Source organism: Botrytis cinerea, chromosome 8 (genome assembly GCF_000143535.2).
Source record: "Botrytis cinerea B05.10 chromosome 8, complete sequence".
In the NCBI taxonomy this organism is placed as follows: domain Eukaryota; kingdom Fungi; phylum Ascomycota; class Leotiomycetes; order Helotiales; family Sclerotiniaceae; genus Botrytis; species Botrytis cinerea.
The window spans coordinates 17,848-41,314 of NC_037317.1; the positions used below are offsets into that span (position 1 = coordinate 17,848).

At 33.7% G+C, this 23,467-nt stretch overlaps 3 protein-coding genes across 3 annotated transcripts; all 3 read left to right on the top strand.

Annotated features, from left to right (window-relative positions):
* Positions 1-628: 628 nt before the first annotated feature.
* Bclcc11 lies at positions 629-1,291 on the top strand. Its single transcript, XM_001550204.2, has one exon. It carries the CDS (start codon positions 635-637, stop codon positions 1,007-1,009), a length of 375 nt encoding a protein of 124 aa, XP_001550254.1. The 5' UTR covers positions 629-634; the 3' UTR covers positions 1,010-1,291.
* Positions 1,292-4,015: 2,724 nt separating this feature from the next.
* On the top strand, positions 4,016-6,309 carry BCIN_08g00060 (hypothetical protein). Its single transcript, XM_024694291.1, has 2 exons — positions 4,016-5,810; positions 5,872-6,309. The coding sequence occupies exons 1-2, from the start codon at positions 4,082-4,084 to the stop codon at positions 5,997-5,999; spliced, it is 1,857 nt and encodes a 618-aa protein (XP_024550080.1). The 5' UTR covers positions 4,016-4,081; the 3' UTR covers positions 6,000-6,309.
* Positions 6,310-10,461: 4,152 nt separating this feature from the next.
* On the top strand, positions 10,462-14,570 carry BCIN_08g00070 (hypothetical protein). The gene is made up of 10 exons (XM_024694292.1): positions 10,462-11,345; positions 11,432-11,578; positions 11,634-11,785; positions 11,835-12,193; positions 12,248-12,408; positions 12,454-12,720; positions 12,779-12,887; positions 12,987-13,352; positions 13,419-13,770; positions 13,841-14,570. The coding sequence occupies exons 1-10, from the start codon at positions 11,129-11,131 to the stop codon at positions 14,189-14,191; spliced, it is 2,481 nt and encodes an 826-aa protein (XP_024550081.1). The 5' UTR covers positions 10,462-11,128; the 3' UTR covers positions 14,192-14,570.
* Positions 14,571-23,467: the final 8,897 nt, after the last annotated feature.

Sequence of the window (23,467 nt, forward strand, 5' to 3'; positions counted from 1 at the left end):
AGTTTATTGTTCGTCCCTCTTTATACTGTATTACCACTCATTTTGAGATATGTTCAAAAGGTCCCTACTCTGGGGTTCCACTAATCGCTTCCAGGAACACATTATCTAATCGATGCGTTAACAGCCCTGCTGATCGTTCTTGCTGGGGCGACTATGAAATTCCACCAACTACTAAATACAGTTCCTAGCGCAGGAGTTGTTCGTCGATATTTGTTCAGCATTGAGAATAGCACTGTTACTCCCGACGGGGTAGAGCGTATCTTGTTGACAGTTAACGATTGGGAACACTGCTGCCCTTTCTGATAGCGATTACTAAATCACTACAAGGGTATCTGGACCTACCATTATTGCTGATTGGGGTGATACCGTTGGAGTTCACGTCAGTAATAACATGCGTAAGATCGGCTCTTCCAACTCTGTCAGATCCCCATATTGACTAGACACAGAAAACAATGACACTAGCCTTCATTTTCACGGTATTCGTCAAAAATTTACCAACTATATGGACGGCATAGCTTCAGTAACTCAGTATCCCACAGCACCAGGCGATAGCTTCACATACGATTGGTAGGCTACTCAATACGGTTCTTCTTGGTATTACTCTCACTTTTACGTTCAAGCCTGGATTGGTCTCATGGGTGGCATCGTCATTAATGGGCCAGCAACTGCCAACTATGACAAGGATCTCGGAAATCTCTTCTTGAACGACTGTTCTCACCAGACCGCAGATGATTTAGCCATCGATGCGACAGCAAGTGGTCCCCCAACTCTCGATAATTGTCTTATCAATGGCACAAATACCTGGACTGAGGACGATCGCATAGCTTTTGGATCGCGTTTTGAAACTACATTCGATTCTGGAGCACGTTATGGTGTCTGTCTTGTGAATGGAGTCGCCGACACTCATTTCAGATTCATGATCGATAACCATACCTTGGAAATTATCGCTGCTGGCTTTGTTCCCACTATTCCTTACAACACGGCTACATTGAGCATTGTAATGGGATAGCACTATGATATTGTTGTCATAGCTACTGAGGAAACTGACAATTCCTGGCTCAGAGGCATTCCGCTGGAATCTTGCTCAGAGAATGACAATTTCGATAATGTTCTTGGCATAGTCCGTTATGATAGCACATCAATCGATGACCCGACCACTTCTACTTATGCTTTCACAGACTCTTGCAATGATGAGGCATTTGGTACAGTTGTTCCATACCTTGCTCTTGCTACATCTACTGCAGATTTTGAGGATGATGAGGCGGTCACTCTTTCCAAAGTTGACAACACTATTTTCTGGTACAGGGCAGGCACTTCCTTTGTAGGTCTCTCCGATCCCTTTGAGGATAGGATACATACTCAGTTTTACAAGCTTCAGAAGGTAATGATACTTGGGAAACTTACCAGAACGTCGTACAGCTCCTAACTGCAAATGAATGGATATATTTCCTTATCCAAACAAACTTTGAACAAGCGCATCCTATCCATCTTTACAGATATGATTTCTGGATTTTAGAATAAGAAACTAGTAGATATAATATATCAAATACAAACCTTACTTTAACAAACACATCAAAACATAGTATTACTATACTACCATCATTTAGTTATCTCACTATTACTATTTATACAGATAATTCAAAAACATAGCGAATACACTATTATATTATATATCATACATCCAAAAGATTTTTATTTCAACTCCTTAAAGGTAAATAAGAAACAACAACTACTATTAATATTACTACTATAAACATTACATATACATATTGAAAAGTATATACAATCACAAATGATATTATTCAAATAGATTTAGAAATATAAAAAAAGATTTCAAATATAATTATATTCAAATTAATTAAAAAAATAAGATATATATATAAAATAATGAATTCAATAAACTATATTATATCAATTTTGTAATGAATTTCATTTATTTAGATTATCTCATTACATTTATTTTAATTTAAGATTAGTTTACTCTTAGCTATATCTTATTATATAATAAATAAAGAGATCTCTAAGAGATTCCTTTATTAATTTAACTTTCTGATTTTAATTATTTAATCTTATTGATATACTCTAGTACATAAGTGTAACTTTCTTCTTCTTTCTCTTAATAATAGAATAATAGAATATTCTCATTTAGTGTTCTAATTTAACTTTTTATTAATTAATATTCTAATTCAGATTTTAAAAAATAAAGTTGAGAAACTACTAAATTAAATATACCGCAAATAATATAGCTTTCCCTATTATGAATACATATATTTAAATATACTTTTAGATGTATTTCAATTAACTCTTATAGTAAAATCGAAACAAATCTGTCCTAGTATTAGTATATTATCTAGAATTAATAAAAAGACCTTTTTATAAATGAATAGATTACAAAAAAAAACATATCTATATAGACATATAATTATATAAGTATGTATGATTACAAATAGGTCTAATCTAATTCTTCTAATTAATAATAATTTCTTAGGCTTAAAAAGCTTACTAGATTGTTTGTATTTTGATAACCCACATATCGCCGACCGCAGCACCGCAGGATTAAGAAGTTTTTCGACTTCATTTCCTAGGGTATCTCTTAAGATATCTAATCAAGCAAAATTTAGATTAACGCGGCTAAATTTTGACTACATCAGATGCTAGTTCGAAACAGTAACATGGAAGTCACGGAATCTTTACGAAAAAACGTAGTCTAGCGTACGCATTGACATGATAAAAAGAGTCTCCGCCTGGTCCTCACGTATATCAACTAATAAAGTGAAAAATACAGAAGTGGATCTATGTACAAACTAGACTACAAAAAACGATGACGCAGGGACTTATATACGAAATACGGATTATACGAAATGCGGATTATACGATGTGCGAAGAAAAATATACGGTGTGCAACGATATGAGCTGGCAGTTGTTATGTAGGTCCACCTAGTGATCCGTTTCAAAGTGATGTGCCATCTATATATAATTGCTTAAGTATTTTCTTATAGTATCAAATTCTCAATTTAAATTGGAAAAGCTTGGACTAACTTATAATGAATAACTTTATACAAGGGCGTGTCTTTAACGATATTTAGTGTAACACAATTGAATTTACAAAATCAATGTAGGATTTTAAACAAAGTAATAAATGTGATCGTAACAACTTTCCTTAAACTTAAATCTTTCTGAAGATAGTATGACAAATTAATTTGATATTGAATTTTAGAGTCAATAATTCTCAACTGGCTTGAGTAAAGAAATCTGCGAATGTAAGAGTTGAGGCCCCAGCTTATTACACACTAAGCGAAAACATAGTAAAAACCCTTATTTATTCAACTTTTTAATTATATGAAATTTCAATAAATATATGAATTGAATTATTAAAGTTTATAAAAATAATAAATAATAATTTAAATTGTTTGAAAAAATGAATAGATTATTTTTAATATTTTTTGGGAAAGAGTTATAAAGTTTCAAAATAATAATTTTCAAAATTTTCGAAAAAATCGATTTTTTTGTATAAAAAAAGTGTTACATATAATAAATTTTGAAAATTCTCAATTTTGAAAATCTGAAATTTTATTAAAATAAAATATTTAAAAGATCTATTTTGTTTTTAAAATATTATATATAGTAATCTTTTATATATAAATTTTTTAAATCATTTTTTCAATTATTAAATAAATTATAAAAGAAATTAGTTTATATAAGAAAACGATTTTTTTGCAGGGATTTTGTTACGAAACAAGGTGGTGTGCGATAAGCTGAGGCCCTAACTCTTACAAATCCGGCGGCATTTATCAAAGACAAGCCGTCGTATAGCAAATTAATATAATTATTATAAAATGGGCCTTTGTATGCATATGATTGCAGCCGGGGGTGTGGTGGCGGGGTTCCTGGGTCGTGGGGGTTGCGGGCTTTGCATCTGGCCTATCAACAGTAACAAGCTCGCGAAAGTGGAGACGATCTCTAAAGTTTTCGCACATGGGCTGCACTTGTCGAAAAGTTTCTAAAATATCAATATGATTTCATGACTCAAAGTATGGGGCGCTTCGCTCCGCCAAACAGGACATAAGTTCAGAGTAGAACTATGATAAGACAGCCCAATCTTCTCAATCTGCTGCGAGATTTTCTTCACGCTCGCATTTGTTCTACTACTCTCACCATGAAAATAACATCTTCGCTCAAGCTCTTGCAACTCTTCTTTACCCTGCTTGTTGTCAACGCATCTTTTAGCAATGCAATCGGGAGGCAAAATCAGAATGAAACAATTTACAATCCTGCCATACCGGGCTGGCACAGCGATCCTAGCTGTGTTTTCGTTGCTGAGAAGGACAATACAACTTTCTGCACCTCGTCTACATTCCTTCTGACTCCAGGGTTGCCCATCCACGCTAGTAAGGACCTCAAGAATTGGAAACTTGCCAGCCACGCCATATCTCGGAAAAGTCAACTGCCCGATTACGAAAATTCTCTTGCTCAAAGTGACGGCATCTGGGCTGCCACCATTAGGTATCACCAAGGGAATTTCTACATCATTACCATGTATCGCAACAACATTCAGAATCCACACAATACTATCTTGATATTCAAAACTACAGACCCTTATAGCGACAGTGCTTGGAGCGACCCCATTCGAAAAATTAGTGACTCCATTGATCCTGATATTTTTTGGGACCAGGATGGAACGACATATGTCGTTTCGGCTGGGGTCTCTCTTCAAACTATCGATCTGAAGACCGGCAATTTTAGTGAAGCACGCTCCATTTGGAATGGGACCACTGGTATGTTCCTTGAAGGGCCGCATATTTACAGAAAGGATGGATATTATTATCTTCTTGTTGCGGAGGGCGGTTCGGGCTTGAATCACTCTGTCACAATAGCTCGGTCAAAAAGCATCTACGGTCCATACGAGAGCAATCCGGCAAATCCTGTGTTGACTAACAAGGGCACCGAAGAATATTTTCAGAACATTGGGCACGCTGACTTGTTTCACGACGCCCAAGGTCAGTGGTGGGCGGCAGCGTTGGGCTGGCGCTCAGGCCTCGAAGCTGTTACGTATCCTATGGGTCGGGAAACTGTAATAACTCCAGTCACATGGAATGATGGGGAATTTCCGATATTCACACCTTTACGTGGAGTCCAAAGCGGATGGAGCGTTTCTGAATCAAAAGATGTCCCTGGAGACGGGTCAATCGTCACTGATCCTGATATTGTCGACTTCGGCAGCAACTCAACAATTCCACGCCACTTTGGTTACTGGCGCTGGCCAGATTTGCAGGCTTACAAGGTTTCCCCACCTGATCATCCTGGAACTCTTCAACTCATCCCATCAACTGCGAGTATTTCCGCCGGCGCCACTAACCTTACTGCTGGATTTGACATCGCAAATTACACGCTGATTATGCGCCTACAGACACATACGCTTTTTCAATACAGTGTAGATATCTCATATGCCCCCGAAGCTAAGGACGAAGAGACTGGCGTAACAGTTTTCCTAAACCAAGTCCAGAATATGGTTCTTGGAATCGTCATGTTACCTACCAACACAACCGGAAACTCAACCTTAAGAGATGTTTTGGCTCCTCATTTCCGTTTCATGGTCTCTGGACTTGGGAGTCTCGTAAAAGAGCTTCCACCGCCTGTCACTATTCCAGTCCCAGACTCATGGCTTCTAGCACCAATTCGACTGAGCATTTGTGCTGAGAATGATACGTATTACAAATTCTATGCTTCCTCTTCTTCTAGTCCAAATAACACTCTTATTGTCGGCCGCGCACCAGGCTCTATATTGAGTGGTGGTATGGGAGATTTTACTGGTATGTATCTCTAGTAAATGTGCGGTTAATTTGTGATTTCAATTAATCTTTTCACTTGTAGGTTCTCTTGTGGGAGTATATGCGACAAGCAACGGTGGAAATGGAAGCGCTCCTGCATACGTTTCTAGATGGAGATACCAGGGCATTGCTCAAGAGGTTGACTTCGGACAGTTCATTCCTTCGATTTGAATATTAATTAACAAGCGGACATGATTGGAGGGAGTCCAGAGGTCCTAGAATGACACCCAGGCTCAAAGTGGGAATTCTTAGAATGTCGGAGAGATGTGGATCAAGTGAAGCTTGAAGAATACCTAAATGCGAAATCTGCTACTGGAGCGAGAGTTGGAGCCACATGTTCAGATTATTTGAACAGGCGTTGTAGGCGATAGAACTTTCACTAATCTGTGTTCTGGTTATTACAACAATACTTCTCTTTTTTCTTCTAAAAATACACACGTACATAATATAGATTTCAATATCAATAGAGATATTCTATGTAAAACTCGTGTTTAATCTTACTATTATAGCTTATACATTAGTGATTCTACAGCCTGTTACTAATCCATTGTAACAACTCGGTGATATGAGCTACTCAGTATTAAACTACGTTATTGTTACAACAGATTAGTAATAGATTATAGAATCACTAACTTATAAACTATAATGATATTATAGACCTCAATGATTCAATTACAATATATCAAAGAACATTAAGTATTTAAAGGAGCCTTAGACATATATAGTATTAATTACAAAATACTCTAAAAATTTAAAACATAATTCTTAAAACAATAGATTCTAGAGAAAATAGAATACAATAAACAAAAAAGCTTCACTAGAATTAATAATATCCTAAAGAATTAGCCTCAGGATAAAAGAATAAACTAGAATATTAAAAGTTATAAATTAATATCCCGTAATAAACAATTTAGGAATAACAATATTTCAAAAGTAATCGATTATTTTAGCTATTCAAATAAAACAAAGATCTATATAAAAAAATAGATTTTATTACAACATAAAACTTTATACTCAAAAACGATTATTAATTTCATTATTATAATTACAAGAATTATAATTAATTACAACTTTATTAAATTTCTACTTGAAATCTAATCTAAATCATTTCGAAAGATCTTTAAACACTTCTACTATTAGAAAGCATTCATCTGATTGAGTATATATAGTAGATCCATTATTTTAGATACATTTGGAATACTCCACGCTTTTATAGGTTAATGAGAAAGTGAATCACTCCTGATATCTACATAACCCTAAAAGCAGCTTCAATAACAGTTATATACTCTTATCAAATTAATTATTAAAAACCATTGTTTCTTTAAAAAATAAAAATAAAATAAAATATTATTTCAGATAAATAAAAATAAAATAACATAATGCTGATATCTTTTAGTTTATATATAATGTGAATATATACAAACAAAAATAAAATAATTTTCATTATTAATTCGAATTATAATTTAATAATTAGTTATTGAAATAAGAATACTGAAAAAGGTCTAATTTTGATATATTTTTAAATAGTCTATATGATGATATGACCTGTATGCTAATAAACTACATTAGAGTAAGTAATATTAGAAGTAATTCACTTTCCTATTGACTTACAAAAGCGTGAAGTATTTCAAATACTTCTGGAATAGTAAATCTATTATATATACTCAATCAAATAATCGCTTTTTAATACTCACCTTTATTTTATATAAATCTATTTAATATATATTAATTAGAAAGAAGCAAATAAATTTATAAATATAAGAATTCTATAAATATAAAATACTAAAAATATAATAATTGTAATTGAATCAATTATTAAAATTGAATTCAAAATATAATTATTCTTATTTAAATTTATATAAATAAGAATCTCAAAATAAAATGCCCTTATATCTAAAATACAATATCAAAAATAATCCACTTTCTTATTAATCTACAAAAGTATAGAATATTCCAAATGCTTTTGAAATAGTGAATCTATTATATATACTCAATCAGATGATCGCTCCCTAACAAGTAATTATATATAGTAAAATGAGATGAATTACTATATCGTAATAGTAAGATGAGGGGGATAGTTTAGAGTAGGGTATTCAAACTTCGGGAATTAATTTAGAAGATGGAAAAATCAATAATATTTTTAGGTCTACAAAAGTAAAGCTATGGATACTAGATATTGGTGGCACGTGACCTGAAAACCATGTGTTTTCACTCTCACAATATCTATAATCTATAAAAAAAATACTACTATCTATTTAAACAATTTTATTATCTATTCTAGATATAACGTAGTTTATTAGTAAGTGGGTTATATTAGTAAATAAATCACTTTCACTTCAATTTACATTTTCAAAATTATATTATTTAATAATAATCGAATCAATTGATTAAAATTATAAAGATTCTAATAATCTAGGATTTATTATATCATTTTAATAGGCTCTTATATTGTAATCTATCTTTTTATGTTTATTATAATATTAAATAAAAGATATTTCCCTATTGAATTTACACTCCTTTTAATATTCATTATATTAAATTTAAATATTAATCTTTTATTAAAACAATATATTAAAAGTCTCTTATTCAATAAACATTTCTTTTTAATATAATTGGATTTTTTTCATATATTGAGATTCATTTAATATTTCATTTTAATATTTCGTTTGCTATTTAAAAAATATAATTCTTTATATTTAAAAATATTTTTTTATAAACTAATCTTTTTATATTTTTAATTAAAACTAATATAATTTCAAATATAAATATAAAGGAGCTTATTTGATAATAAGTTATTCAAGAGTTTTAATTAAATTATAATAAGTTTAAGAGATTTATTAATTTAAATTGAAAAAGAAAGGAATAAATATATAAATTTGAATATCTAATCTCAAAAGTATAACTTTAAAATTAAATGATATTAAACCTGTTTCTCAGAATTCTAATTTTATATTTTAAAAAATAATTAATTGCTTATATACAATTTTAAAAACTATAAAGAATTCAATCTTTAAAATATAAATAATATATATTTTAATAAATCTATCAATTTGATTATTATATAAACATTTCAGATTATTAAAATAATCAATATTAAATAGTTGAATTAAATGATTTGAATATAATAATAAATATAAATATATAATATTATTCTTTTTATAATATATTTGAAAAGCTATTGATTTATAACTTTTATATACATTTAATATTAATATTCAATATTTATTCTTTTTTAAATTTCTAATATATTTATTAAAATATTTCAATTATTCTACTTCTATTTTATTATTTATTCATTTATTAAATATAAATTTAATAATTCAATTTATAAAAAGATTTGTTTTAATATAATAATTAAAAAAATAAATTTGATTTCAAATTATTAAAAATAAAGAAGTATTTTTATCTTCTTTATTTCCATATATTATTACTATAACCCATTCTCGATTATCTAATTATTTTAATTTACTTTTGTTATATCTTTCAGTATTAATAACAATTATTATTATATATATAATTTCTATTATAAAATCTATTTTATCAAAATTATAAAAATCTCTAATTAAAATATTATATTTCATTTATATATTTACAATTAATCAAAACCACTTTTTAAAGAATTTAGAACTCTTATAAGAAGATTTTTGAAAATTATAAATATAATTAAAATATATCTTTAATTCAATTCAATACTTTATAAATTAATACATTCAAAGCTTTTTAATATATTTTATATCTTTCAATTTGAGAATATAATTTATTACATTTTTTATATTTTTAAATTTAAATAAAAAACCTTTCGGATTCATATTGATTATATATTTAGAAATGATATTTTCTTCTAATTCTAAAAGATTATAAGATTTAAATCGATATTCAAAACAAAGAATAAAATCTTTGATTCTATATTATAATATTGTATTCGGAATATTATATATCTTTATAGTTTTTTGAATACTTATTTTTTTATTTTTTTGAATAGCTTTAATAATAAAAAGTATATAAGCTTCTTGATTATTCGAATTTATTATAGATTATTAATAAAACGCATATTGAAAGAGAAGAGAATGAATTAAGGTGAAAGTGATTCATTCACTAATATAACCCATTCACTAATAAATCACATTATATAAAGAATTGATTCTTTTAATTAATCTTCAAGTTAATTTAACATATTATTACTTATTCTTGTTATTCCCTATATCACTGGCGGGAGGCAGGATCAGTAAGCGAGATTCACACTGTTGTAATATTGCTCGAGGTTCTATTGTGGTCACATGATCCCTATCCTGACACAAATGCTGGTTGAAATATCTTAGCAGGGATTAACACAGTACCCCGCTCCGCTAGTGCTACCAAGACCCGAACATGAACGAAGAACTTTAAAGTAACATTTCGGACAGACACTATACTTCTTTTGCTCGTATTGTCTCCGTATCTTGGAACGTGTACAACTTTATTATTTGCCAGGTCCATTATTATAGAAACTCAAAGAGAAAAACATAGCACTGTCATCTCCCTACGAACCAAATACATTGAGAACTCCACTCTCGTCATATAAGCTAGTTGGTCATCTTTGCGATTGTTATCATTAATTAAAGCCATCAATTTTATATTCGATGTTGGAAAGATAGTATCTTTACCTTCTTAATTTATTTGGATCACTACGTTCAATTCCACATAGCTACTAACACATGCGGTCCAATGGCCTGCTCTCTTAATTGTGAACACTCAATCATCTTTCGCTGTAAAACTCCTGTCGAATTAGTAGGTTCAATTCTATACCAGTCAAAATGCTTGATTCTGGTAGGTTTTATAATATTAAGTGGGACCGAATTGTACGTTCGAAATGCGCAAAAGCGTAAATTCAAACTCGCGAAAGATTCTGAGGCATAGCCTGGACAGCCACTGATTGCCCCGGACTAAGTTTGAGTCATGCATATCTTCAATTAAAGCATGAACAGAACTCTTAGAGCTGCAACGAACAAAAACATCCAATAGCCCATCAAGAATCAATACCTCACTACCATCAATGGTTTAATCCAAGAGAGAACACTTCAACCAAAGTTCTGCCACAGACGCCCCCGAAGTTCGATCGCCCCCATCTACGCGCCAAAATTAAATAATATCTTCAAGTGCGCTCGAAACTCAAGGTCTCTCATTTACACTTTCTCATCTGCCCAGAGATACTTGTAACACCTCAATTTGTCAGACATCAGATCAAATCAGGCTTGCCAAAACTGCATCTGTGAGCCTCATTTTTGCTGGCGCAGCTTGTGAGGTCGTCTAAGCTATCCAACATGGAGGATGGAAAAGGTAAAGAGAAGCATGATTACAATAAGAATGCACAGGGACCACCAGATCATTACGGGGATAGCGAAGGAGTTATTGCCAATGGCAACTGGCACGAGGCCGACAACGCTTCAAACGCTTCACAAGACCTCGATTGGGAGAAGCCGCCCGCCTACGAGTTTCACGGGTCTGGTCCAAACATCAAGACAAGTGTTGTTGCTCAAGGTAAAGAGAAATTCTCTGTTTCAACATTTCCATTTATCTGAAAGGTTGGGAAACAATACTTATTACTAACTTTGACATTCCTTCAGATGATGGGAGAGTTGCCATAAATTTCATTGCCACTGAGAAGATACCCATTCCAATTCCAACAGAGCCAAAGTCTTATACCCCACCCAATATAGCCAATTCCAAATCCCCGTTCTTGAACATCGTGATTCAAATCGTGGGTAGCAGAGGCGAGTTGTGTTTTTGTATCTATCATCATTCATATCCGTGGCTAAATCTTTATAGGCGACATTCAACCATTCATAGCTTTGGGAAATGCATTACGAACAGCAGGTCATCGCGTGAGAATTGCAACCCACGATGTCTTTCGAGATTTTGTCAAAGCAACCGGCTTAGAGTTTTTTCCTATTGGTGGAGACCCAGCATCCCTCATGGCCGTAGGTTAAATCTGTCTATGCCTATTCCTTCTCAACTGATATTTCACAGTACATGGTCAAAAATCCAGGAATAATCCCAAAGTTTGAAACAATCATGAGCGGCGAGATCCCACAGAAACGCAAGATGGTATATACCATGCTTGAGGGCTGTTGGAGATCCTGTATTGAACCAGACTTGGAAACAAACATACCGTTCGTTGCGGAAGCAATAATCGCCAACCCACCAAGTTTTGCCCATATACATTGCGCAGAAGCTTTGGGTATTCCTCTGCACTTAATGTTCACGATGCCTTGGAGTCCCACAAGAGCATTTCCTCATCCTTTGGCCAATATTGAACGATCAGATGCAGATTTACGGACCACGAACTACTTATCCTATGCGCTTGTGGAGATCATGACTTGGCAGGGGTAAGTCAATCTGACTAGGAACTGATGCCGGGAGGTGTTCTGATGAGTAATTAGACTTTCGGATGTTATAAACCTGTGGCGCAAAAAGTCATTGAGTCTCGAACGAATACCAATGACGACAGGCCCTCTACTTTGTGACACCCTTCAAATCCCTTTCACCTACTGTTGGTCACCTGCATTTGTCCCAAAACCAGCGGACTGGCCAAATTATCTAGGTAAGCCATACTTCTTTGTGGTTTTAAATGACTAACAAAATCAAGACGTGTGCGGTTTCTTCTTCAGAGAAGAACCAGATTATACACCTGATTCAGAATTGGCAAATTTCTTGAGAGATGGTCCACCTCCCGTATATATTGGTTTCGGTAGCATTGTTATTGACAGCCCAGAGAAGTTGACCAATATTCTGATTAAGGCGGTTCGAGCTTGCGGAACAAGAGCGATTATCTCCCGTGGTTGGAGTAAGCTCGGTTCTGCCTTGGGCGAGCATGCCAACCCAGACATTCTTTTTCTAGGCGATTGCCCTCACGGTGAGATGGACATACAACCGTGCATTTGAAAAACTTGAACTGACTAGCTCTCTTTAAGAATGGCTCTTCAAGCACGTATCTTGCGTTGTACATCATGGTGGTGCTGGGACTACAGCATGCGGTCTTCTCAACGGACGCCCGACAGCTATTGTGCCATTCTTTGGCGAGTAAGTTATATTCTGTCCTTTTTAAGTCTTTTTGAACCCCAAGATCTTTTCTTCCATGCTGGCGAATGAAATACGAAGCTGATAATTGGTTCTGAGTAGCCAAGCATTCTGGGGGCAAATGATTGCCGCAGCAGGCGCGGGACCTCTTCCTCTCCACCACAATTCCCTTGACCATGAAAATCTCACTCAAGCAATTCAGTACTGTTTAACACCCGCGGCAATGAGTGCTGCCGCCGAAATTTCAGAGAGAATGAGACAAGAAAGTGGCGTTCAGAGAGCCGTCCAATCCTTCCACACAAATCTCCCAGTAGATGCCCTTCGCTGCGATATTCTTTCCAATCAAGCCGCTGTATGGCAATATAGTAGCAAGAGCAAGAAGGGTCCTAAAAGGTCCGCCAAGCTATCCGATGAAGCTGCTTTCATACTTGTAGAGCACAAGAAAATTGACCCAAAGCTTTTGAAGCTGTAAGCCTGATCTTCCACACGAAAACCTTCCATTCTAATCAAGCTTCTGTGCTAACAAAAAACAAGTTACCAACCCAAACCAGTGTCTATCGATAATTTACGCTGGGATCCTGTATCGGCAGGAACCCATGTTCTTCTCAGCACTATGACCAACTTCACCCTCGGCTTTAGCGAGGTCTTCACCGGGCCTGCGAAAGCATTTCAAAGCAAAGAGAATGGCGGAGGTGGTAAAGAAGCAGCTAAGACTTTCGGAAAGGGATTTGGGAAGATGGTAGGCGTTCTTCCGAAAGCCACACTGGTAGACTTCCCGTTAGCTTTGACGGAGGGTCTGCATCATATGCCTAGGCTGTATGGTGAAGAAGTGAGGGATCATGGCAAGGTTAAGGATTGGAGAAGTGGTGGTATTGTAGCTGGGAAGGTAATTCTTATTCTTCTTTACTTTCCTTGGTATAGTATTTGACTCTTGGGAACTAACAATTTCTTCGCAGAATTTTGGCTACGGATTTATGGATGGCCTATCCGGCACAATCACCAAGCCATACAAAGGTGCGAAAGAAGGCGGTTGGGCCGGATTCGGAAAGGGGGTAGCGAAAGGAGCAATGGGCTTAGTCACTGGACCTGGATCGGGGATGTTTGGTCTCTTTGCGTACCCGTTTCTAGGAATGTATAAATCCATTGCTACGTCTTCACTGTCGCCAACAGAGAAGAAAATTATACTGGCGAGGCAAGTGTATGGGAGCTATATGGCAACGGAGAGGGAGAGGATCAAAGAGGGTGGGAGCAGTGGGGAGGAGGTGAGGGTGCTGGTAGAATGGGAAAGGTTGAAAGTTGATGTGTGAGTTTGAGATTATGGGAAGAGAGCAGGAAAGTGGAGAGTGGGGACTTTTCATGCTTGTGTGGGCAGGTCAAGGCAGGGTACTGTGATATGGACGCTTGGATTACTTAGTGCAGTGATTGCCATTCTAGCAGTTGCTTTGATGAGTGGCAGGTTTTAGGCAAAGATGAAAAGAAGGGAGGTGTTGGAAATTCAGTGACACCCACAGCTAGCTGTTAGAGAAATTTTGCATATCACCCAGTAATTCAATCAAGGATTCGTTGGTGTACACGGCGGTTGACTACACAATATTACTGTATCGAGACCAGGGGCTGGAATGGTATCTTAGTTCTAAGACAGCCTGTTTATAATGTGGACAATAGTATACTATAATAAAACAAACATGCGTATTAGATCTTTAACATAATAGATATTGCATATCAATGAAATATCAACTCACCGTTATGAAAATTACTCAAATAAATATTCATGAGGATATTCGACAAAAATGCAATGTAAATATCTAAAAAATACACAACAACCCTAAGCTATCAAATCATAGTCAAAGGATTAAAATTTAAAAAATTATAAATTGAATTTTGAAAACAACCTCAAATTCGTATATTTCAGTTTACTGTATATTAATAAAAGATCTATATATATTTTATTAGTATTATAGGCCTCAGTGATTCAATTGTAGTATATTAAAGAACACTAGGTATCCAAGGAAAGCCTTAGATATATATATAAGTATTAGTTATAGTATATCCTAGAAACATAAAACACAGTTTTTAAAATAATAGATTTTAGAAAATATTAAATATAACTTTGCAAACTTTTTGTGAAATTATATTAATAATATTCTAAAAAATTGATTCTAAAATAAAAGATAAACTAGAATATTGAAAGATATGGAAATCGGTATTATATAATAGATTGTCTCATTAATTTTATCGATTATTTTTAATGGGATTAGTGGGATCTCATTACCTCCATTATTTTTAGTGAATAGAATCGATGGAATAATAGAATATAAAGATTTATATAAGAGAATGAGTTTCTATTATATATAAAACTTTGTATTTAAAAATAATTATTATTTATTATTATAATTATAAAAATTGTAATCAATTATAATCTTATTGAATTCCTATTTGAAATCTAGTTTAAACTACTTCAAAAGATTTCTAGATACTTTTATATAATCCTAAAGGCAGCTTCTATAATGTTATTATTTATAAAATGACTATTCTATTATTGATTAATGTACATATTAATATTGTAATATATACAATAAAAATTTGTATGAGGATTTATATTAAATTTCTTTCTATTGAAAATATTAAGTTTGCTATTATGGGGCTTTGAAATCATGAATGATGTAAATGTAAGGGTTCGCGAACAATTTTAATAGGAATTTCTTCCTAAAGCTCTTGCCAAGGGCCAATTTCAGTTCAAACTAAATGCGATCAATATTTCCAAGGGCCCTGAAACTGTTCAGGGAAGTCTTGATAGATTGAGAGCCGGAATTTCAGCGAAAAAACTTATTATCCAGATATAAAGCTATTGGCCAATCTTCTCACAATTATTAAGTACGCACTTATACCAATTTATGTATTCATTTCAGAGGTCGCAGCCAATCCTTCACTTCATATAATTGCAGAGCAAATTTCAAATTCTCTCTCCTCAAATATGACCACTATTGCTCGCGTTGCGGTCTCTAAGATGTCATCAACTCCCTCTCCAGTCAGACAAAAACACTCGGGGTATTTCCGAGATCCAACATCATGGGAAATCGCCGCAGCCTCCGTGGTTGTAATGACGTTTCGTGATTTATTCGCATTTCCTCTATTGCTAATGGATCTTCACGCAAATTTTTGTTTGGCCCAACAAGTATAATGGGCACGCCGGGACATCTCTCACTTTCTCCTTTTACCCACTATATTCGTGTTAGCGGTCGGCTCAGAGGTTCTCAAGATTCACCCACTTCTTGTTTGACATTATCAAGCGAGTCCGGCGTATCAATCGAAAATTCGATTAGGATGGCATGTTCTTTTGAGTGTGCGAGAGGCCGTAATCCTTCGTGATCTTCCCGAGCAGCTGTATCCCACAATGCCAATTGGATGCTCGTCCCATTCACCCTGCAGTCTGTCACAAAATTTTCATAGAACGTGGGCACCTATTTAAATCGTCACTTGCTGTAATTTTAGTCGATGTGTCGAAATCACTCACTTAGTACTGCAAACGAAAGTTAGTAAATAACACAGTGGGAAGATTAGTGGTAATTTACTGTAGGAAAGTGTTTGATGGCAAAGACACTCAATAACGAAGCTTTTCTACAACCTACATCACCAATTATAACCAGTTTTATATAGAGATAGTCTGTTAGTAGCTACACTTCTCCACAACCCCCACAAAAGAGAAGTCTCTGAAAGCGAGATTTCCCACTGTGAGTCAAACGAATTGGCATACAAACGTCTTCAATAATTTAAAACTCCAATAGTACACTGCTGTTGATGGCGATGAATAATCTCGAATCATTCTCAGGATCTATGTCATATCCTCATTTTGTTATGAAGGAGCAGTCCTAAAGTGTTTCCAACATACCGTCGCATAACATTCGGGCTTTGTTGCGCCATGGAGAGCTGTACGTTGTATTAGAAATGAGAAGATTGGTTGAGGAGGGGAAGATTTTGTTGAGACTGTGATGTTTAAGTTAAAAGGGGACGTTCAAGAATAAATAAGAGATGGTGGGTTGGCTGGGTGATCGAGAAGGAAGACTTAATTTATTCCCGATGGCTGTATGTGGCCAATGGCCCTGTATAATTCCACTTATAGCTATACTTATTTGGATAGAAAATGGTATTCTTGAGGTTTCAGAAATTGCAAATATCATGAAGATCTGCTGATGACAGGTTGCGAATTGATTTACTGAATGAGGAGAATGTGCTAATGTAGTTTATCAGCATGTGGCTCATATCATCATATGGCCCATCTCAAAATACATATAAAATTCGTTTGTACATAACCGTACACTTTCTTTATTTATTATTATAATTTGATTTTTTTTAAAAAAATATTATAATTATTTATATAAATAATAGGAATTTCTAATTAATTCTTAAAAATCTAATTTTATATAATAGTTATTATAGAAATAATTTTTTTGTAATGAAAATCATAACAATTTTACTTCTTTTTTTGATATAATAAAAATATAAAAGTAAGAACTAACGTAATTTAACACCGAATAGGCCATATCACCGAGTGAGCCACTTCAAAATATATCAAAATCAGCCTTTTACAAATATTTATATTTTAATAATTGATCAATATTTTTTAAAAAAGAAAAGAGATTTCTTAATAAAAAGAGATTTCTTATACAAATATTTAACTTTTATATGCAAATTTGTATTATATTCTATAAAAATCAAAAATTGTTACAATTTTCGTTACAAAAATATCATTTTAATAATAACTCCTATATTAATTAGAATTTTGAAAAATAAATTAGATTTTTACAATATTTATATAATTAAATTTCACCATTTCAAATTTTATAAAATTATATTATTAAATGAAGAAAGTGCACAATTATATACAAACGAATTTTGTATATATTTTAAAATGGCCCACTTAGTGATATAGCCCACTCAGTGTTAAACTATGTTATATTTTTGAATATTTGAATTTTTAATATTATTAATTACGCTTTTGTTTTCAGTAAATATTGATTGGTTATTAAAATATGAATATTTTAGAAAGCTTGATTTAGGTGATTTTCGAAATAGATTATATACTGATATAAATCATATGCTGATAAACTATATTAGGGGTACCTAATAAACCTACAGATTACGTGACTTCGTGGCCCTTAAATAAGACTCTTTTCGCGCTAACTACGTAACGATAAATTTTAAGAATGTTTAATGTACAATTTGTTTTTCATATTTGTAATGATTTCTTTAAATATATTTCACGTAATATTTTCTTTGCATTTCTGATATGTAATGATTCGATTTATTTCAAGTTTCCTTCTAATAAATTATTCATCTAGCTTTAAGTATCTTAGTCACACACGCGACTCTCTTGTTTTAAGGGTCCATTCGGATCGATTTTTTAAGCGATGTAGAGCTATATTTGTTAGCAATATAGATCTAAGTGAGTATTTATTGAATGCAAATATTGTTCAACAATTTATATTGATAATAAAATTAAAAAAAAGTGATTTGTCGAATGCTTATATTGAATTACAAAAAGCTACAAAATGTGAATTTACAAAATTTGAAAATTTATATAATAGCTTTGCTAAGTTTTGTTAAATCTGTAATGCAATTTTTATTAGTATTTAATAATATTTGTTAACATTTGTTATTCTATATTTTGTAGATCTACAAAATTTAGATTAAATTATTAGTCAACAAATTAAAAAAACGATCCGAACGGGCCATAAACATTTAAGAAATCTTATATTTATCTTTCTGTTCTTTTCCTTCTTTTTTAAATTTAAGTTTAAAGAATAAATTTCCAGAATCTAAGCATGTTAGACTTAATAATAGTTAGTTATAACTAATAATTTGAGGGAAATTATAGAAAATACTAGACGCGGGACTCACTCCTATATCACTCAGATAAGCCTCTTAATATCAAGGACTATAGTTAAATGAATACAATTCAACTCTTTGATCATTAAAAGAGATCGCAATAAGAAGACAGCTGATAGTATTTTCCCAAAACACCTCAATGCAACCTGACAATCTGCTCGTGTAATTTTCTATTTGCGTCCTCAAAAGCCTCGCCAAATGTCAAGGCACGGGTAAAGACGTATATTGTACCATAAGGGTGGAAGAGCTATGGAAGAGTGAGGCCCTACTTATAGGAAGCAGGGCACGCTAGTAGTCCGTGCCTAAGGCACGAAGGCAACTACAGAACATGTAGTTGGCGCCGTGACAGTACCCCCCGCTCAAGGCGATTGGTTCACGATCGCAATATAAATTAATCTAAGATAACAAAATAACACTAAAATATTCTAATCCCCATTACCAAATGAAAATGAACCTCCTTATAAATAGTTGTTAATTAACAAAGCTTTTTAGATCTGTCTTGGCCTCGTTTCGAGGTTGTGTTTGATATAGATACTAATGAAGGGTTAAGAAGATTAGAAGCAATAGATCTTTTGAAACCTACCTAGGCGGGAAGATCTGGTTTGCCTGGATTTGCTAGATGGAAGGCAATGATCATGTTTTCCTGACCACGGAGGTCTTCGGCGGATTGCTAGAACGCTGGGTGATGTTTCCATTTAATTTGATAATGAAATCCGTTCTTATTGTGGCAATCAAGGATTTCTTCGAATTCCCATCATTCAGTTTCCTCATATATTTCGTTATCCCTTTTAAGGACTCGGTTTTGGTTCCTGTGTGACTCTATGACGTTTATAATATCTTGGCCCGGTAATCCTGGTGAGCAGTGGAGTGGTCGGAGTAGTGAGTTGTGGAATACTGGGAAGATTTTGAAGTTAGCTGGGAGTTGGAGCAGGCAAGCACGTTTGTAAATCTTGAGAACCTTATAAAGGCCATCCCATTTGTCATCACCTTTTTTCATCGGTCGATTGGTTTTCATGTTCTTTATACTCACCCATACTTTATCACCTTCCTTATATAAAGGGGTATCCGAACGGGTTTTGTTGGTATAGTCCTCGTATCTCTGAATCGATTGAACTACAAGTGCCTTCAATTTCGTTAAGATGAGATCAAATCGATTTGCAACCTCATTGGCCTTAAGGAACTCTCGTTTCCTTTAATAAAACAGATTTGGTGGAACAGATATAGATAGCTCGATGCCGAGATGTGGGTGGAAACTGTAGTTAGCGAAGAATGGGGAGATGCCGGTGGTCTCCGACGTGGTATTGTTCAATGCAAATTCTACGAGTGGAAGCCAATCAGGCCAATCATTCTGATAGAAGTTCATAAAAGCTCGTAGGTATTATTCGACCATAGCATTAATCCTTTCTGTCTAACCGTCGAACTCGGGATGGAATAAGGAAGATCGTTTCAGGGCAATTGACAATCGCTCGGATAAATGCTTCCAAAATTCAGAAACGAATTGCGAGCCCCTGTCGGATACGATATTATCAAGGGCACCATATAGATAGTAGATTTTTTCAACAAATCTATCCGCAAGCTTTTCTGTGGACAGTTCTACAACCAGTATAAAATGATGCATTTTGGTTAGGCGGCAGACGACTGTGATAATGTGTTGATACTTCTTTCCATGGCGTTCACTAACTAATAGTAGTGTAATATAGTCAATAGAGATATCAGATCAGGAACGGAACAGTACTGGTAGGGGTTTAAGGAATCTAGATGCGGCAAGGTGGGAAGCTTTTGTTCGAAAGCAGAGTTAACAAGCCTATACAAATGTCTCGATCTCCCTTGATATATTAGGCCACCAATACATACAGAAAACAAGATCGATAGTTTTGACGCAGCCCGAATGTCCAGCTGGTCCAATTGAATAGATTCGATATATAATCTGCATACGAAGTTCGGTGGAGGAAAGAACAAAAAAGCGGTTGCAATAAAAGATCTTTCTATTTATTAGTTTACAATCTTGTAAGGCGATTCGAAGGTCCTTACAAATGCTTAGCAGCCAATGGCGAGCAAAGGGATTCCGAAGTATTATATGTATAGTAATAACCAGCTTGGATAATTCGTATACCTTATTGATGAGGTCGTCGATCGGCTTGTCGGTATCGGGGATGATTATACCCATTGGGGCTATAGTCAGGTCTAGATCACTGTTCGCCTATCAAATGATGTCTTTGAATGTAGCAGTATCAAATACTCTCTCTGGGAGGATTGTCTGTAAGCGGTTCTTGATTCGGTCGTTGTTAGGGTCGGCGTGTGCTGGGCGATCTTCCGCTCTGTGGCTCAAAACGTTGGGGCGAATGGCTTTATGGCCAGATCGGTATATAATACAAAAGTTGAATCCAGATAAGAATTCAGCCCATCTAGTCTGCCGTTGATTTAACATCTTCATGAACATAAAGTATTCAAGGTTTTTATAATCAGTGATAATCTCGAATAGCTCCTGAGCTTCATACAATTCTGGTTTCCATTCTTTTAAGGACTTTATAATAGCCAGGAGCTCTTTGTTGTAGATCTCATAGTTGCATTCAGCAACGTTATATTTTGATGAGAAGTATGCTATCGGGTGTAGGCGCCCTTCATCATTATATTACGAAAGGATGCTACCTGCAGCCCAATCGGAAGCATCGGTCTCAACGATTGTACAGCGATTGTAATCAAATATGGTAAGGATCGGGACGGAGGAGAAAGCGTTCTTCAATATCTTGAAGACATTGTTCTGATCAAAAGTCCAATCCCATATCTATTCCTTTTTTAAAAATCGATTAAGGGGTTCTACGATTCTGGAGAAATTACAAATGAAATGTTGGTAAAAATTAGCAAATCCAAGGAAGCGTTAGAAATCTTTGAACTTAATTAATGATTTCCACTCGAATATAGTACTAATCTTTTCCAGATCCATTTCTATGTCTCCAAAAATAATAATCAAACCGAGGTACTTAGTTCTCTTCGTTTCGAATTTGTATTTATCAATATCAATCTATAATCCAGTATTAATTAATTGTTGAACCATTTCACAAACATATTATCTATGATTTGTAACGTTCTCAAAATAGATTAGAATATCATCCAAATACGTCATGCAAATCCTATCCAGAAGATTAAAAAGAATATAATTGATATAATTCTGGAATAAGGCAGGCACATTGCAGAGTCCAAAGGGCATCACCAATAATTTGAATAGATCAAAGTGAATAGTGAAAGTGGTTTTCTATTCATAGCCTTCTACAATCTATAGTTTGTTGAAAGCGGCGATGATATTAAATTTGATATAGATTTTTGTATAACAAAGAGTATCAAGAGTTTCCTTAATCAATAGTAAGGGATATCGATTCTTAATGGTAATATTGTTTAGATTGTAATAGTTTTAATAGATTCAAACACCTCCTTTAAGTTTGGCAGTTAGAAGGAATAGGATAGCCGATTGGAAACGAGATTCTTAAATAAATCCTTTATTCAAATTGTTATTGAACTATTGATGAATAATTCGAAGTTTGGTTGGGGATATTGGACAGCCTTTATTATATAATAATTCTTTATCTAATATAATCTCAATCTTATAATCTCAAAAGTGTTGTAATGGAAGTTTATTTATTAGGGATGGTAGGAACTCTGGATATAGATTGCAGAGCTAGGGAGGTAGCTTATCTTGGATCTCTATAATGGAAGAAACAGATCGATCCGTTTTTTCCATGAACTTATTGATATCGCTATTTATTAAGTTATAATGCAATTGAACAGTATCTCCTATTATCATATGATATAGCTTGTAAGCTTTGTCCAATTCATCCCAGAACACTTTTGTGATATAAGTATTTAGGCTTTTATAGAATTAAATAAAATTATTAATTATAAAGAACTTTATATTTTACATTTCAAATCGAATACCTTACAGAATATCGAATGATTCATTTATAGAGCTCGATAGTATTGATATATATAATAAGGGTAGGATGTTTTTATTCCGTAATGGTTTTTTATATATTCTGAAGTCGGCAATTATTCGAGCTGGGGCTAGTTTTAGGACTAATTGATTTGGGATCATTTTAACTCGGATTTCCGCTTCACCACTGATATAACAAATGTGATATGGATTCGATTTGAATAGAACTTTAGGATTAATAATATCGAGATTTCTCTAAGCATTTTGAATCTCAATATATTTGAGAATCGTGAATTGATCTCGAAATAATAACAAAGTATTCTCATAACTTTCATTGGTGATTTCTTTTATAAAAACTAATTTCGGAGCGAGCTTTTGTAAGAATGATTTAAAATCGATTGATACAATTTTGTGATTTTCTTATAAAATTATCTTATAAGTATTAGTAATATCGAAGATAGTGATTGTTATAATGCTAACAGAACAGTAGTATTTCGAGTAATATATAGATATAAATCTGAGTGTCATCACTAATCAATCGATGTTGAGGTTGTAACACTGAAGCCATAAGAAACCAAGGATTATAGGATCTACAATTGATAAAGTAATGATATAGAACAAACCGATCTCCCTATAATCATTGATTTGTATATTTAGGAATGTATACTGCGATAGAATATCGAAGGGTTTTTTATCGATTAAAAATAAATAATGAATATAAAGAAAAGGGTATATAGGGATATAAAACTCGGAAATGACTTTCCTATTAATA